Source organism: Saimiri boliviensis, chromosome 10 (genome assembly GCF_048565385.1).
Source record: "Saimiri boliviensis isolate mSaiBol1 chromosome 10, mSaiBol1.pri, whole genome shotgun sequence".
Taxonomy (NCBI): domain Eukaryota; kingdom Metazoa; phylum Chordata; class Mammalia; order Primates; family Cebidae; genus Saimiri; species Saimiri boliviensis.
In genome coordinates, this window is record NC_133458.1 from 71,837,101 (window position 1) to 71,851,532 (window position 14,432).

At 33.9% G+C, this 14,432-nt stretch overlaps 1 protein-coding gene across 5 annotated transcripts in view; it reads left to right on the forward strand.

Moving 5' to 3' along the window:
- The window catches only part of DYNC1I1 (dynein cytoplasmic 1 intermediate chain 1), a 328,200-nt gene extending 314,395 nt beyond the window's left edge, over window positions 1-13,805 (forward strand). For all 5 annotated transcript variants that reach the window (XM_003921229.4, XM_074379474.1, XM_074379472.1 and 2 more), the window contains one exon: window positions 12,862-13,805. In XM_003921229.4, the coding sequence (XP_003921278.1) occupies window positions 12,862-12,972 (111 nt within the window). In that variant the 3' untranslated portion in view covers window positions 12,973-13,805. The remainder of the gene's footprint in view (window positions 1-12,861) is intronic.
- Window positions 13,806-14,432: the final 627 nt, after the last annotated feature.

Here is a 14,432-nt window from a genome sequence, read left to right on the forward strand (position 1 = left end):
ACATTTTTGTATTTTTAGTTTCACCCTGTTGGCCAGGCTGGTCTCAAACTCCTGTCCTCAGGTGATCCACCCACCTCAGCCTCCCAAAGTGCTGGGATTACAGACATGAGCCACCACACCCAGCCTCATTACTTATTTCTTAAAAGTATTTAAAAATGTTTAATGAGAAGGGCCACGACTCTACATTATAAACATCAAGGAACATAAAGATAAAGCTGAAGCCGTACTGGAGATCCCAATTCACCTCCTACAACCCCATTTGGATCACATCATCATTTTACCTGAAAATGTATTAATAATATACTTTGGGGAAAGATCTCTGAGATGCCTGCTGCAGTTGGAGGGGAGTGGGACAGCCTTTCTCTGTCCACACCATTGCTGAGAACTCCATGAAGAGAAACTTCTGTGATCTTTGATGGAAATATCTCCATTCAAGCCCAGGTAGACTTGCCTTCCTGTGAGTCCTGGCACTCCCTGATTAGGGCATTGCAGTGTCACCAGTCACTGACAGTCATCTGCCAGATCTCCTGTTCCAGCTGAGTCTGCAGCTGCTGCAGGGAGTCCCAGCTCAGTGCCCCCATGACCATGCCTTCCTCTTATTGTGTACAGTTATTCTCCATGACTTTTAAGATGATGGCAGAGAGCAGTGGCTTGAATCCAGATTTAGTGATGCAATTTATTATGAACTTCTGAAGGGGTAAACATAGGATTACGTATGAGCTCACTGAAATCACCAGACTGGGTTTGTCCATCTCTCTTTTTTTTTTCTTTTTGTTACACTTAAATGACAAAGACATGAGTAATATCCTGCAGCCTATGACTCAAGAGGTAAAATATAAAACAGCAATGTTTTCAGGTAGGCCACATGATGCTATGTTTATATAGCAAACATTTTTTGTTGTTTGATTTCGGCATTATATCTGGAAAATACACTGTATACATTTATTTTCACAGATAGGGGTCTATTTTCTTTGCAAAGCAGGTGCTGAACTCCCATTAGCATAAATGGAAGTTATGCAAATCTGACAAAAGACAGAGAAGACCCCCTTTTTATTATTTGTCTATAATTTTTATTCTATTTGTGCCTTCAAAAGTTCCTTAAATAGACAGTGGTTGAATGCACCATTTAAATTTTCTGAGATTCAAAATTAAAAATGAGCCTAGCTTCTGAATAAGTTTTGAGAACTCTCCAAACTATGGGATGCAATCTGTTCATTTTGGATTATGGGAAGGATGCCATTCAATTAAATGAAACATGGGTAGGATAATAAGTTTAAAACTAACTATAAATATTCTTTAAAAGAGAGAGCTATTAATTGTTGTTTTTAAAAATATATATGAACACACATTTTAAAGAATTAAAAATAAAAATTACTCATTGCCATGGCTCCGTTACTGAAGAGCAAGCTTTTCTATATATAGAGAGCTGACTTCAACAGCACATAGGCCAGTATGTATAGAATTATTCACGTGTCCTAATGATTGATAGCCAGCCTATCTACCTGTCTTTCTTGCAGATGTGTTTTATAGAAAGCCTGCCGCCATTGTTAAGGCTTCAGTGCTGTCACACACATGCAGCTGTCATAAATATCCCCTAACAACTATGTTTGCTGCTTATCTGAATTAGTTAGAATGCTGTTTGCAGCTCCAGTTTTGAAAGAATCAGTTTATCCTCCACCTCCTATTGTTTCTTTTTCCATTAACCTCTTCCAGGGAAGATTTTGTTTTCAGTTGCAGTAAATTCACACAGGTTTCAAATCCCTGATTATATTTTACAGTAGTCAAATAATAAAATTACAGAATCATTTTCAGCTCAAAGTAGCATTTGAAGAATAAAATGGCAACTTAAAAACCATGGTTTGAAAGATGGACAAATCTTATCATCCTAGCTTTATTGATTTGGTATCCTATTCACTAATTACCTAAGAAAATATGCATAAATCTTTAAATGTGAATTCTGAACTTTGGTAGCCATTTCAGAGAGCTTGTTTGCTATGACTATTTGGGGGCCAAAAGAATAATAGTTATTTTATTATAAATTTCGATAGGTATAATACATTTGACATTGGAAATATGGGCCTTGAAACATTATTGGAAAAGAAAAATGTCGTTTAACATGAGAGATCAAAGGTAACACATGATTTGTTGCAAGTCGAAACATGATTTTAAAAAGTAAAACATGATTTTAAATGTCCATTTGAATATATTTTAAAGCCAAAACGAAAAATCAGGAGTGAAAAGTTTATTTGTAACCCCAACAGGAAAAATGGCCTACACAATACATTTTAAAATGATGATGGTCAAGGTGTTATATATAAAAACTGTTAGTAAGTACCTCAAATGGTTTCATAGCCAGCAAGAATAAGAATAAAAGGAAAGAGATTCAACGGGCCATTTTTCTTATGCTTTCAATAGCAGTTTGACATAGTGGCATCTGATAAGCTGGAAGTACTGGGAGCTAAAAAGGGTTTGAGTGACACAAAATAAATAAAATACAATGATGATTTTTAAGGGGATCACACTTGGGCAATAATTGTTTACTTTGTGGAATTCCTTCTTGTTTTTCAGCAGTATAGGGTCTACATCAATTCCTCATAAGCAGCCTGTGCCTTGAATATAAATAATTCTCCTTGAGGAAGTGAATGCACAAAACACAAAATTGAAAAGTTAAACTTAGATTTGGAAGGTTAATTCAAATAAGAGTCCCTTAATAAAAAGAACTGCATTTGCAATCAGCCAGTTTTAATAACTGTGTTTTATGAAGCCTGTTGTCCCCTGCACAAGGCAAACCTGATTGCATGGCTGGGTTTTTGCAGCCTCCAGAAGAGCAGAGTTGGTCTCAGCTTAGCAACATGCAGGTATGATCATCTGAAACACTGGTGTTTCTCATTAAATGAGTGTGGCCCTTAACTTCCTAGATTCTTGAAGGCCTTTGCAAGTACTGGCTTATTTTTAGGTGGATAAACAATATTATTTTCTTTAGCTGATACTAAATACTTCCTTTAATTTTTTTCTTCCATGAAAAAGAAAAGATTTAGGCATAAATTATTCCAATGATACCAAACATCCAGATAAAATGTGAAAAATCCAAATACCTGGTTCTGTCGATAACATCCAGATAGCAGATGACGGCGTAAGAACAAAGCATCAAGATTTTCAACTGTACTTTTCAGTTTTTACTTGAATTTTTGGGGTTATAGCCACAATGCTGTGCTGTTAAGTCAAAGGGCACAAAGATATATTTGTATGGACAGATTTGGGGTGCCAATAAACATAATTACATAAATTAAGCCACTTTGAAATAATATATTAATTCATTTCTTTATCATAATAAATTATATGTATTTGAAATTAAATATTTTGGGTAAAATCTATGATTGTAATTTTAGTATCAACTTTATTTCTTCTGCTAAAAGTGCTTAATTTAAAAAAGAAAAGGCATTATTAATTCCAATTAATGTTATAAGTATTCATTTTATAGTGCATGTAATAGCCGTGGCTTTCACTTTGATAATTATATATGTAAAAGACCATGATTAAACTAATTATTATATAAATAGTGTCCTTATTCAGGTAGCATTAGTATATGAAAATGGACTTATAGGATTAATATCTCCTCAAGCAAATATTTTTTCTGAATTGATAAGAAAATACTTATGACCTTCATGTATTATGGAGTAGTTGATTCAATGAAAAGAAAGCCCTAATATCTAATATTATAAACAGCAAATTAATGTGTGTATAGTAATTTGCAATATTCAATGAAGTTCATATATTCTCATTTTGGTGAGAAATGATCTATGAATATAAACGTTCTGAAAGAAGAACCAGTTTGTATAATTAATCATCTTCATGATTCTTCTGTGGTTTCAAACTGTCATCTTCAATAGCAGTTTGGATTATGAAGCAGTTGTTAATTATAGTGTTAATTTTTTTATGGCTGACAAAATTGTGTTTAGTTCTATAATTTTGAAATTGCTAAATTTTATCTTGAAAAATTGCTGCTTAGAGCAGTAGCCTCAAATCACAGCTTTAAAAGCTAAGTGTGAAGTCTCTCCAATCATCTGTGAATCTAGATTAACCCTGGCCTGTATAGAATTGAGTTGTTTCTTACATCTGTATGTGTGCTACTGTTGGCATATCTAAAATATAATACATAATCAAGTATCTGCTTATGCATGTTTGCTGTGTAAATATTTATACACCACGTATATTGGACTTGCAAAGTGAGGAAGTGAATGAATCATTATATTTCACTTTCAAGGAAAGTTTACATGAATTTTTGAGAACGTCAGCTATTAGAACATCTTTTAAATTTTAAAGCATGAGTTGCTTATCATTTAGGAAACATCCAAACTGCTAGCGTTGCAAAAGAAATTTTGTACTTTTAAGCTAGTAGATAAAACAGTGGCCCATTTCTAACCTCTTTCTCCTAATAGTCAATCAATAGTTTCTCAATATTTAGATTAAATTTTTTATTTTTATTGGTCTCAGCATTAAGGTGCCTTAGACAGAAGGTGAACATAGATAAATATTTTCAAAGTAAATAAATAAGAAAGTGAACACCTTCTAGTATGATTTTAAGAAAAAAGTTACCCTTGTAACTTAAAAAAAAAAAAGAAAAAGAAAAAGAATTCAGATTGTTAGCCTTCCCTTGATTATCATATTCCTCAGTACATTTTTTTCTAACTTTGGAAGACCACATCCACAGAATTTTACACAAAGTGGTTACTTCATGATTGTATATTAAAATACAATAACCCAGTCTAGCACAGTGCCTGGCACATATTAGGCACACAATAAATATTTGATGGGTGAATGGGGAAAACTTAATTATGTAGAGCATACAGGATGCAGCCTCCAAGTTGGCTACAGATTGATGCAGCGGAAAAAAATTATTTAACTATAGTTGCACAGAAAAGGATATTTAGAAAATATCTTTAGAGAAGAGTGCCTATCCTTCCTTCCAATCTCTTTCCCAGTTTCCCTCCCCTCCTATGCTTTCAAAAGTGAGCAGTTGGCCACTAGTGTAATGAAAGCATAGCAGTTGATTCAAACAGTTGTGAAACCACTGGAAAAATGCTTCCTTTTCATTGTGCTTTTTTTGGACACTATAGATATGGTAAATCATGAATTATGTTATAAAAATACCTCTTTTATGCCCAAACATTCAGTAAGAGGGAATGACATTTCTTTTATTACCTTGGTAAATGTTTTTAAGGTGTTTAGCAATAAGCCTTCTTTTTGTCAAAACTGCCTAGACGCAGTGGTTGCTAAGAATTTATTAGAAAACCTGTAGTTAATAATATCAAGAAAAGAAGGGATATATGTTTAGTAGCTAATGTGACAGATCAGCTTGTGTAGCACATGCTTTTGCTTTTTCTTACCATCTTCTTGATCTTTTGTATTATGGAAAAAGAAGTTATTCATGTTTAGAAAGTATATTTTTCATTATTGCTCATCAACCAGCGTTTTTAGCATTTTCCTCATCTTTTGGGCAGAGAACTAGATTGTTCCAAATAGTAGGGGAAAAAAATAAGGCTAAAATATTTCTGAGGAAGAAAGATGATAAGATTTTAATACAAATGTGAACAAGACTATTCATCTTTAGGTCTTCATGAATGAACTCTTTTTTTGGCTATTTGGTTTTTTTTCTTCCACAGGCAAAACCTTCAGAATGTTGTCATGCTTCCTATAATGCTAAATTTTAACATGAAAAATATTTTAAATGTTAACTTTCTTCAGATAGTGTTTAAGGAAAAGGATATCTATTTCATTCTATATTTCCTGGCTTACTGAAATTGATAGAGACCCATAGTTGTTGCTACTTACTTTGACTTTTATGTCCTACTTTTATTTCTTTTCTTAATTCAGTGGTAATAGATTTTTTTAAGTGTTATTCAAAAAAAACAAAAACAAAAAACCATGCAGTAAAAATAAACCACTCCTTTAAAGATACGAAAGAAGAGACCTTTGGCAGAGAGGTCTCAAGCTTCATGGGTAGAGTAGGGTTCCCTTAAATGAAATTTCCAGATGAAAAGAAAGTTAAAAATAATCAGATAACATCTGACCACAATAGGTAAGAATGCTGCTACATTTTACAGAATTTTAACCTATTGACTGGTAATAGCAGGCTGTGCTGTACAAAGACTAATGTAACTCCTACTTTGTCGACTTCTTTGAAACAGCTCTAAATAAGTTGCATACCGTATTTTTTTTTAGTGGAACACTGTAGTATATTACACTCTCTGTATATTGCATTCTGGCTTGGAATTCTGGTCCGTGGTTTCATCCATTGTTAGCCGTGATGCTAGACTCTCCCGGGAGTTAAATACAGTGGAGCTGTATTTATGTGAAGCGGGTATGCTTGGTCGTTCAGTGGCTGTTTCATTGCATATTACCTCCCACTTCGCTTCCATCTGTGTGTGTGGTAAAGGGAATTGTCCTAAAAAATATAGGCTTCCTCTGAACACAGACATGTATTTGTGTACCAGTAAGTCAATGATTTCCTGAATTTGGGTGCCATTAATAAAGTCCTTTTTGAAATGCTTTTAGAGTTTAGAGGGGTTTAGCAGTCGTCCTGTGGAAACTGATGTACATTTACACATTTTCTGTAAATGTATTAAGAAATAATGTGTATTAAAATGAAAGGACACCTATATCTTTTTAACAGGAAACTTTAATTTTTAGATTAATACAGAGATGAATTGTGTATCTGTTGAAAATCGATGGTTAACATGATAGTCCCTTACGATTTTTAAAATTACCTCATCTAATTGAAAAATTGCAAAGAGATTGATGAGCCACACATCCATGGAATATTTATCTTGAAACCTAGAGTCCTACTCACTTAATGTGTTGGCCATACTTCATGTATCTCAGAAACCAACTGAAAACGGTGCTTTTTTAACGTCTTCATTATCCAAGACTTAAAAAAAAAAAAAAAAAAAAAACTAAGCAATACCTGAGACAAATATTTTTACTATAAAAAATATTGCATTGTGATGGTGAAAGTTACTACAGATAATGCAGCCATTTAAAAATATTATAACTGCCAGTTATAACCCTTATAATTACTAAAAAATGAAGAAGGTTTTACTTACTTAGAACTATTCAAAATGGTTTTTAGCCATGTGATTATAAAAAGGAACACATGAATGATATTTGCATGTTTAACCCCAGTTATAAAAAGTCATTTGATATTTTTAACAGCATGTTCAGCAGTTACAAATCCTTAAAAACTTGAGGTAAAAATGAAGAATCCCACTGTGGAAAGTGCCACATGGAAATAGCTGGATTAGGATATATTAGTCACATGTGCAAAATAAAAAGTATGTATGTGCATGTCTACATATGTGTGTGGATGTGTATATTAACCATAAATAGTTATATTTAAAACTTGATTTTTAAATGAACAATGGAAAGTAGCAACTCTGAAGGAATTTTTCTTATGATTTGAAAGAACTCTTTCCCTCTTCCCAATTAATGAAAATTAGCTATTATTAAAAGCATGACTACTTAGGAAATTAATTTTGTAAGACATAAAATGTGAAAATATATAACGTAAACTTCTAAAAAAAAACTATACAGTTCTAAATAGGTGAAAAGAAGAAAACAGAATAAAGAGAAGAGGCAAGGAAGCAAGAAAATAAAAGAATTGGAAGAGAGAGGAGTAAGCACTAAGAAAGAAAAACGACATCATGAATTCATAGTTTATAATGTACCAAGCACTGTGTTAAGTTCATTACATTTTTTGTTTTATTTAATATTTAGTCCTAGAAGATGGATCTTATAATTTATTTCACACAAATGAGGAAGTATAGATCAGAAAGGTTAAAACTATACATCCCCTAAAGACACACAGCAAATTAGTGGCAAATCTGGGAAAGAAACCAGGATCTGGCTGGTGAGGTGGAAAAAAAGTCAACTGTGGCTCTGTTCTCAAATGTTGTAATTCCACAATCTGTGCCTCCCTTTAGGTATACAGGACACCCTGGCAAGGCAAACAGGGGTTAGACTGTTAAGTTTTTCAGGGATGAGGTGGGGCGGGGTCCAGAGGCAGCCTCCGGGCCACTCTTCAGATAGGAGGGGACAGATCCCTGACATGTTCGAGAAGTGGTAGGGTAGGCTGGAAGGTGGGCTTGGGGAGGCTAAAATAATTCATTTTCATGAATTTTTCCACAACTTTTGCACTTTTCCTGTTGCTTATTGACCTTTTGTCTTCCAAGAATCTTAGAAAATTTAAAACAATCTTTAGAATTTTTGAGCAGGTGATTCAAAACACATTACCTGCCTGCCCTTCTGTCATGGAATGCTGGCAGTTCTCAAAAGGGTGAGGCGCTTGATTGCCCTATACTAACAGGTGAAAGTTATGTGATCTTTAGCAAATCATTTAGCTCCATATATTGACCCCTCTTACCTGTTAAAGAAAGGTCTACGCCCTGCTTCTTCACATCCTCACATAACAATCAGAATTCCTAAAGAAATTTTTTTAAAAAACAGAAAAATGCTGTAGAATTGGTGTGGATGCCATAAAAAAAGGTATCATTTTGGGGAGCCTGTTCAACTTGACTGACAATTTAAAGAAAAAGAATGCATGACAATCCATGATGAACTCATAGTAAGTACTTTCTTTACTTAGATTACCTTTCTCATCCTCTCCACATCTCTGTTGATGAATGGGTCAGACATCATCATCCCTATTTTACAATTGAGGCAATGAGAGGGTAAGTGCCTGACCATTGCCGGCAGCCAAGATGAGAACAGGACTTGAGTCTCTTGTCCAAATCTGAGGTTCATTTTACCTCCTTCTTATGTCCAAATTGCTACCTCAGTAACTACCTTTGCCCTTAGTTTCATCAGCTGTAAAAATAGGATCATATCATATCTATAAAAGGTGATCTCTCCTAGAGTTAAGATTTTATTATCTCAGGAATCAGAGCCCCGAGTGCTTTTGACATGCTATATGTTTAGCAAAAAATTAGAAAACAGTCATTGAACCAAGGGATGAACTGGCTATTGGTGAACTCAGTTGATGAAGCAGTTGGAATGTCTGAGTCATCCCTAACCTATGATGCAGATTTCATCAGAGATTAATCTGGAGACAGAAAATGTTTTCAGATCCACTTTGACTTAGAACAATGCTGGGAAATTTTTAAAGTGTTTTTTTTTTTAAATAGTGTTCTCTTAATTATACATTTTTAATTGGTCAAAATTATTCATTGCCATTAGAAACTTATGAATGAATTTTTTTTTCCTATCACAAATGTAAATTGTTTGGAAATTATTCTGAGCTATTATTCTCAGAGAAAAAAAATCCATAGTGATGCTCTAGATTGAGGCTTTAATGCCTTAATAGAAGCTTGAAGCAATGCTGAAGCAATGTTATTAACATGCCATTTGCCTCCCTGTAACTTGCTTGACACACAACAGATATCAGGAAATGTTGCAGTTGTCACTGAAAGAAGGTAAGTTTTAGGCTATTTATTTTTTAAATGTCAGTAAAGTTTTTTTATGCCAATATTCACACAATTTGACCTACAAAAACATTTTTTGTCTGTATTTCATAGTCATCATATTCCAAAATGATTCACTACTGTATCTTTAATTCAAACACAGTACCTGGCATGTAACTGGTACTCAATCAATGCTGATTGAGTATTGAATAAATTTATATGCAGGGTAGGACATGAAAACAGTCTTGTTCTGTAAGAAACATGAACAAAGATATTTCCTATTTAATGATTAAGGTATTATTTAATTTAAAAATCTCCTAGAGAAAATCATAAGTGCATTTATACTCTTGAGCCTCCTTTCTGGCCATTTCTAATCAGAGAGTACCAGGTGAGAAGAGCCAGGAACTGCCAAGGGCAGGAAGGGCAATTCTGTCCAAACGATGCTGTTTATAGCCATAGATGCAGTGAAAGAGTGGCCCTCTTGTTTGTTAGGACACCTGTTTGGTCTTACCTACAAGTAATTCTAAGCCAAAAATTATGACTTTGGGTGTAGAAATAGCCTGTGGATACACATCCACACATTCAAGCTAAGATCATACTTAAAGTGCTTCCTGATGGTGATGTTTAATTCTAAAAATGGGGCAGTCTGCAGTTAACCTTCTAAATGTAGCGTTAATAATCATCTTGGGTTATTTTTACAGTCAACAAGGTGAAAAGTGTAATAGGATGAAGTAGATAAATTGATTTCAGTTTCTAGAAGGAATTGTGTTTTCAACATGTTCTACTCTAGAATTTTTGTGAACCAAGGAAATAAATATTTCTGTGAAAATTATGATACTGTAGAGAAAAAGACTTGGCAAAACAGATATCCCTAAAAAACAAACTTCAAACATTTTGCCAATCTAAATGAAACTTTATCAGAACAAAAAGAGGACAAGATGTGTTAGATTACTGTAACACTTTTGTGAGGGTGAATCTATATTTTTAAGGCCATGTGTTAGTATTACAGCACTATTACTCCCACCCCCATGAGGAAAGTCAAATATAGTTCACTTGCTGGCTTATGTTTTGTGTGCTTAACAGAAACATTTAAATTTGATAAAATTCATTTTTGAGAAGGTAGTTGTGTAAGTTTTGAGATGTGTAATTTTATATAGTGTAAATGATACTCAGTTCTGTTTCTAAACTGTCTCTAGACATTTATTCAAACCCTCATGTTCCATAATCTTTACTAGGGCCATTTCTGAACAGTCTTTGCCATTACTACTACATAAAACTATGTAAATACATTTACCTATTCGTTATAGTATATAGTTTCTACACATTGCTATCAATAAAATATTGCATAGGTCATCATATATTAACTTATATTTGTACCATTTTAACTAATAATATAGTTTTATGTTTGGGAATCAAACTCAGCTCTTTATGAGCAATGTACTGTGTATTATTGAGACCTGTTTTTTTCTCTCCAATATGAAGTTATGGGACATTTTAGGGTTAGCTTTAGTCTCACTTTAGAAAAAGTTATAAATGTGTTCTCATGATTAGGCTTTTGTCTCTTCTTGAGCTTTTGTTTTGTGGTTATTTTTGGAAAGGCTTGCTCAGAAGTTGGAGGAGGGAAAAGAAATAGTGGTCCTATTTTTTTACGTAAATGTATACCAACCCTTTGCTGGTTATGTTTTTTGTAAACTTGTTTGTATCATACATTTTGGGGGCCTTATTTCCCAGGTGCAGTATTTTCTAAAATTGAAGAGGAAAATGAAGAATCATGGAATATAGGAAAAGAATCCAAAGTAGAGAAAACAGACTAAGCAAAAGGATGTCAGCATCGTTCAGCACTATTGTTAACTTGTGTTACTGCCTATGAAGAAATTTGGACTAATTTCAATAACTACAGTAGCATTTAATCGTTCAAAAACTCATTCATATGACTAAGTAAGAATTCTCATTGGTACTACACTTCTCAAAATAAGTCGAAGAACTTACTTCCCTTGCCTGTATATCATTTCCAGAATTATATTCTTGAAACATTTAGCCTTAATACTAGTACACTAATTTAAGGATATACTTTGCACAGTGAAGTTAGTGCTTTCCAATACGTTTTCTTGGACAGATTGTATTTGAGGATATTATCTTTGTAATAAAAATGTTAAGTTCTAATCATTTAGTTCTGTGTGGTGAGAAATTTTCCAGTTGCAGAAGTGATCTCAAAACTTAGGTTTATTTGCTTCCTCTTTTATCATTAAAAATATATTAATTGAGATTCCTGTATGTTCTTAATGTTTATGAAATATGTGGATAATGCAAGTGTAGCACCAGTACCTATAGGTGAATTACACTATAGAGTAAAACTCCAAGAAAATGCATCTAAAATCTAAATCAATTTTATTCTATGTGAAAAGCATTCAGACTTCTACTAAATCCTGTTTCTCATCCTCGAATATTTTTTTCTATCCCAAACACTTGCATTGTATTTTTAAACAATTTATTTTTGGATGCTATGTGGAGAAAACAATACCCTTTAAAACAACTAACAATAATTCTTACATTCAGTATGAATGAAAGTAACGCATTGGAGGAGGCATCACTTTCCTCCTCACTGAATTGTACACAAAAGATATTTTGGAAATGTTATAAATCACCCTTTTCGGTGAATCAGTATAGCATACTGGCTAAGGATGGTCATATTGGAACCAGATTCCACTGACACTGGTATTTGCTACCTATGCAACCTTAGTAAGATTATTTCATCTTTCTGTGCCTCTAATATAGGAATATTAGGCACAATAGGATTGTTATGAGGAATGAGTTAATACATGTAATGTACTTAGAAGAGAACTCTTGGTAAAGAATAGCTACTGTTACTACTATTCATAGTTATCATCATATAAGTCTTTCTGGAAAGGTCCAACTACTATTTGATAGGAGGAATATTTCTTTGTATTCCTAAGCTATTGTTTTATCCTTCATACTTCCACATCAGCAGCACTTTAGAAAAAGGAGTAATAGCATTGACAAGAAATAAAATATACAGTTATTTGAAAATCTTGGTTAATAATGTAGTTTTCATTTGCTGTGTTCTCTGTAAGTCTTCTTATGAAAAAAATTTATTACCAAAAGCGTTTTAATGTGGCCACTGTAATTATATAGTTTACATAAGTTTTACAAGTTTTATACATTCTGTGAGTGCTTTTGAGTCCGAGAGTGACATGATTCTCTTGTTAGTTTAAGAGCAACACCTCAGGCCCTGCTTGATCCAAAGAAGAATATTTGATTTTCTTTGCATTCCAAGGGAAACATCTGTTTTGGGGGGACTGGGGCAGAGGGATAGTCATTTGGGCCTCAAGGCTTTCAGACATGAAAGATATCTTGTTCATCATTTCTCCATTTATTTGCTTTGCAGCTTGCAGTTCCCCACAACGATGAATGGACCCGATTTGCCAGGACCCTTGTGGAGATTCGTGCTAATAGAGCTGATAGTGAGGAGGAAGGCACTGTTGAGTTATCTGCCTAGTGAAAATAAGCGCCCCCGCACTGCGGCCCCCACCTTTGTGTCCTAGAGCTAAGCATCTACAGTCAAGTATGTTGTATTCAGTGTCCATTCAGTATCAGTATTGCTGTGACATTTTGGGTGCCATATTGTGCCAGCTTTGCTCCAAGTATTCCAAATGTATCCCACTATGCTTTCCACTGACCCGAAATTCACCAGAGCATTTCTATCTTTGTATTTCTGTCTCAAAAATGAAGGGAGGGGGATTAAGGGTTAAGTTGCTGCCTTTTAACTACTTAGTAGCTGTATTTAATAGTTGGAAACCTCTGGTTAAATTTGTGCTTACATGCACTCCTGGCATAGTCCTATTAAATCCATATGAAGCCAGATATGATTGGGTGCAGATGTGGTGTGCCTCATGTTATGGTACAGGGCCAAAGACTTGAGATGTGGTGTTTTACATGGTGACTCACATTATGAATGGATTTACTAGAAGAACATTGCTGCTCCTTATTTATTGTAGTGTGCTGCATGGAATGTATTTATTTGAAAGCATTAAAATAAACGATCCTAGAGCATGTGCATAATGAGAGGACTGTATTCTCTCTGCTGCTGTTGAGGTTACATTAAGTTGCAAATAACAATTACAGTATGCCAGTTCCACTGAAGACATGAAATCTTTAGAGGTTTGTTGCAGTGAACGAAATGAATTTTAATGCCTATTATTTCTAGGTACTTTAACAATATTTCAAATATCATTGACCACTACTACTTGTCATTGAACTAACACAGTCTGACAAAAGTCTATGGTTCCTAAATATGACACCAGTGTTGCCAATAAAATGTTTCAAACCAGATCTGCACCAGTGTGAGTAAATCCTTTGCTTGGGGAAAGCTTGACTGGAATTCTGCTGTGACAAGAGGTGGGAGAGATACATTAGAGCCATGTTAAAGACTTATTATGAATTTATTTGAACAGCCAACCTGGCTAGACTTAAACCAAGACTCCTAGTTTTATTTTTATAAGGGAATGTGTGTGGTTTTTTTGGAAAGGTACTCTTTCTCACCTTTACAAAAGCCACCCTTTGCCCAAGGACAGTTGGTGGAGTAAGAAAAATAGGTTAAGATGAACAAATACCAAATGTCCTACACATTTCTTTTTAAAAACAATTTACACGAGAAAATGATGTTTATTACTATTGGACTAGGAAATATGTCTATAAACAACTTTAATAAACTTTTTTTCAAAAGGTCACTTTATGCCCAGGGAAAATAAAAACAAATAGCTGTTGAGTCATGAAAAACATTGGAAGACAGGCTTTCAGCTTTTTAGGAAGAGGATTTCCATTGGGGCTTTGTTAGTAGGGGTTCCTTGAACTGTATAGTTTCTTTTATTTTTAAAATAATGTCATACATTTTCTCCAAGTATCCTACAATATTTAGATTTTGAAATCCTTTGTAAACAATAATTAAAATTTTATAGA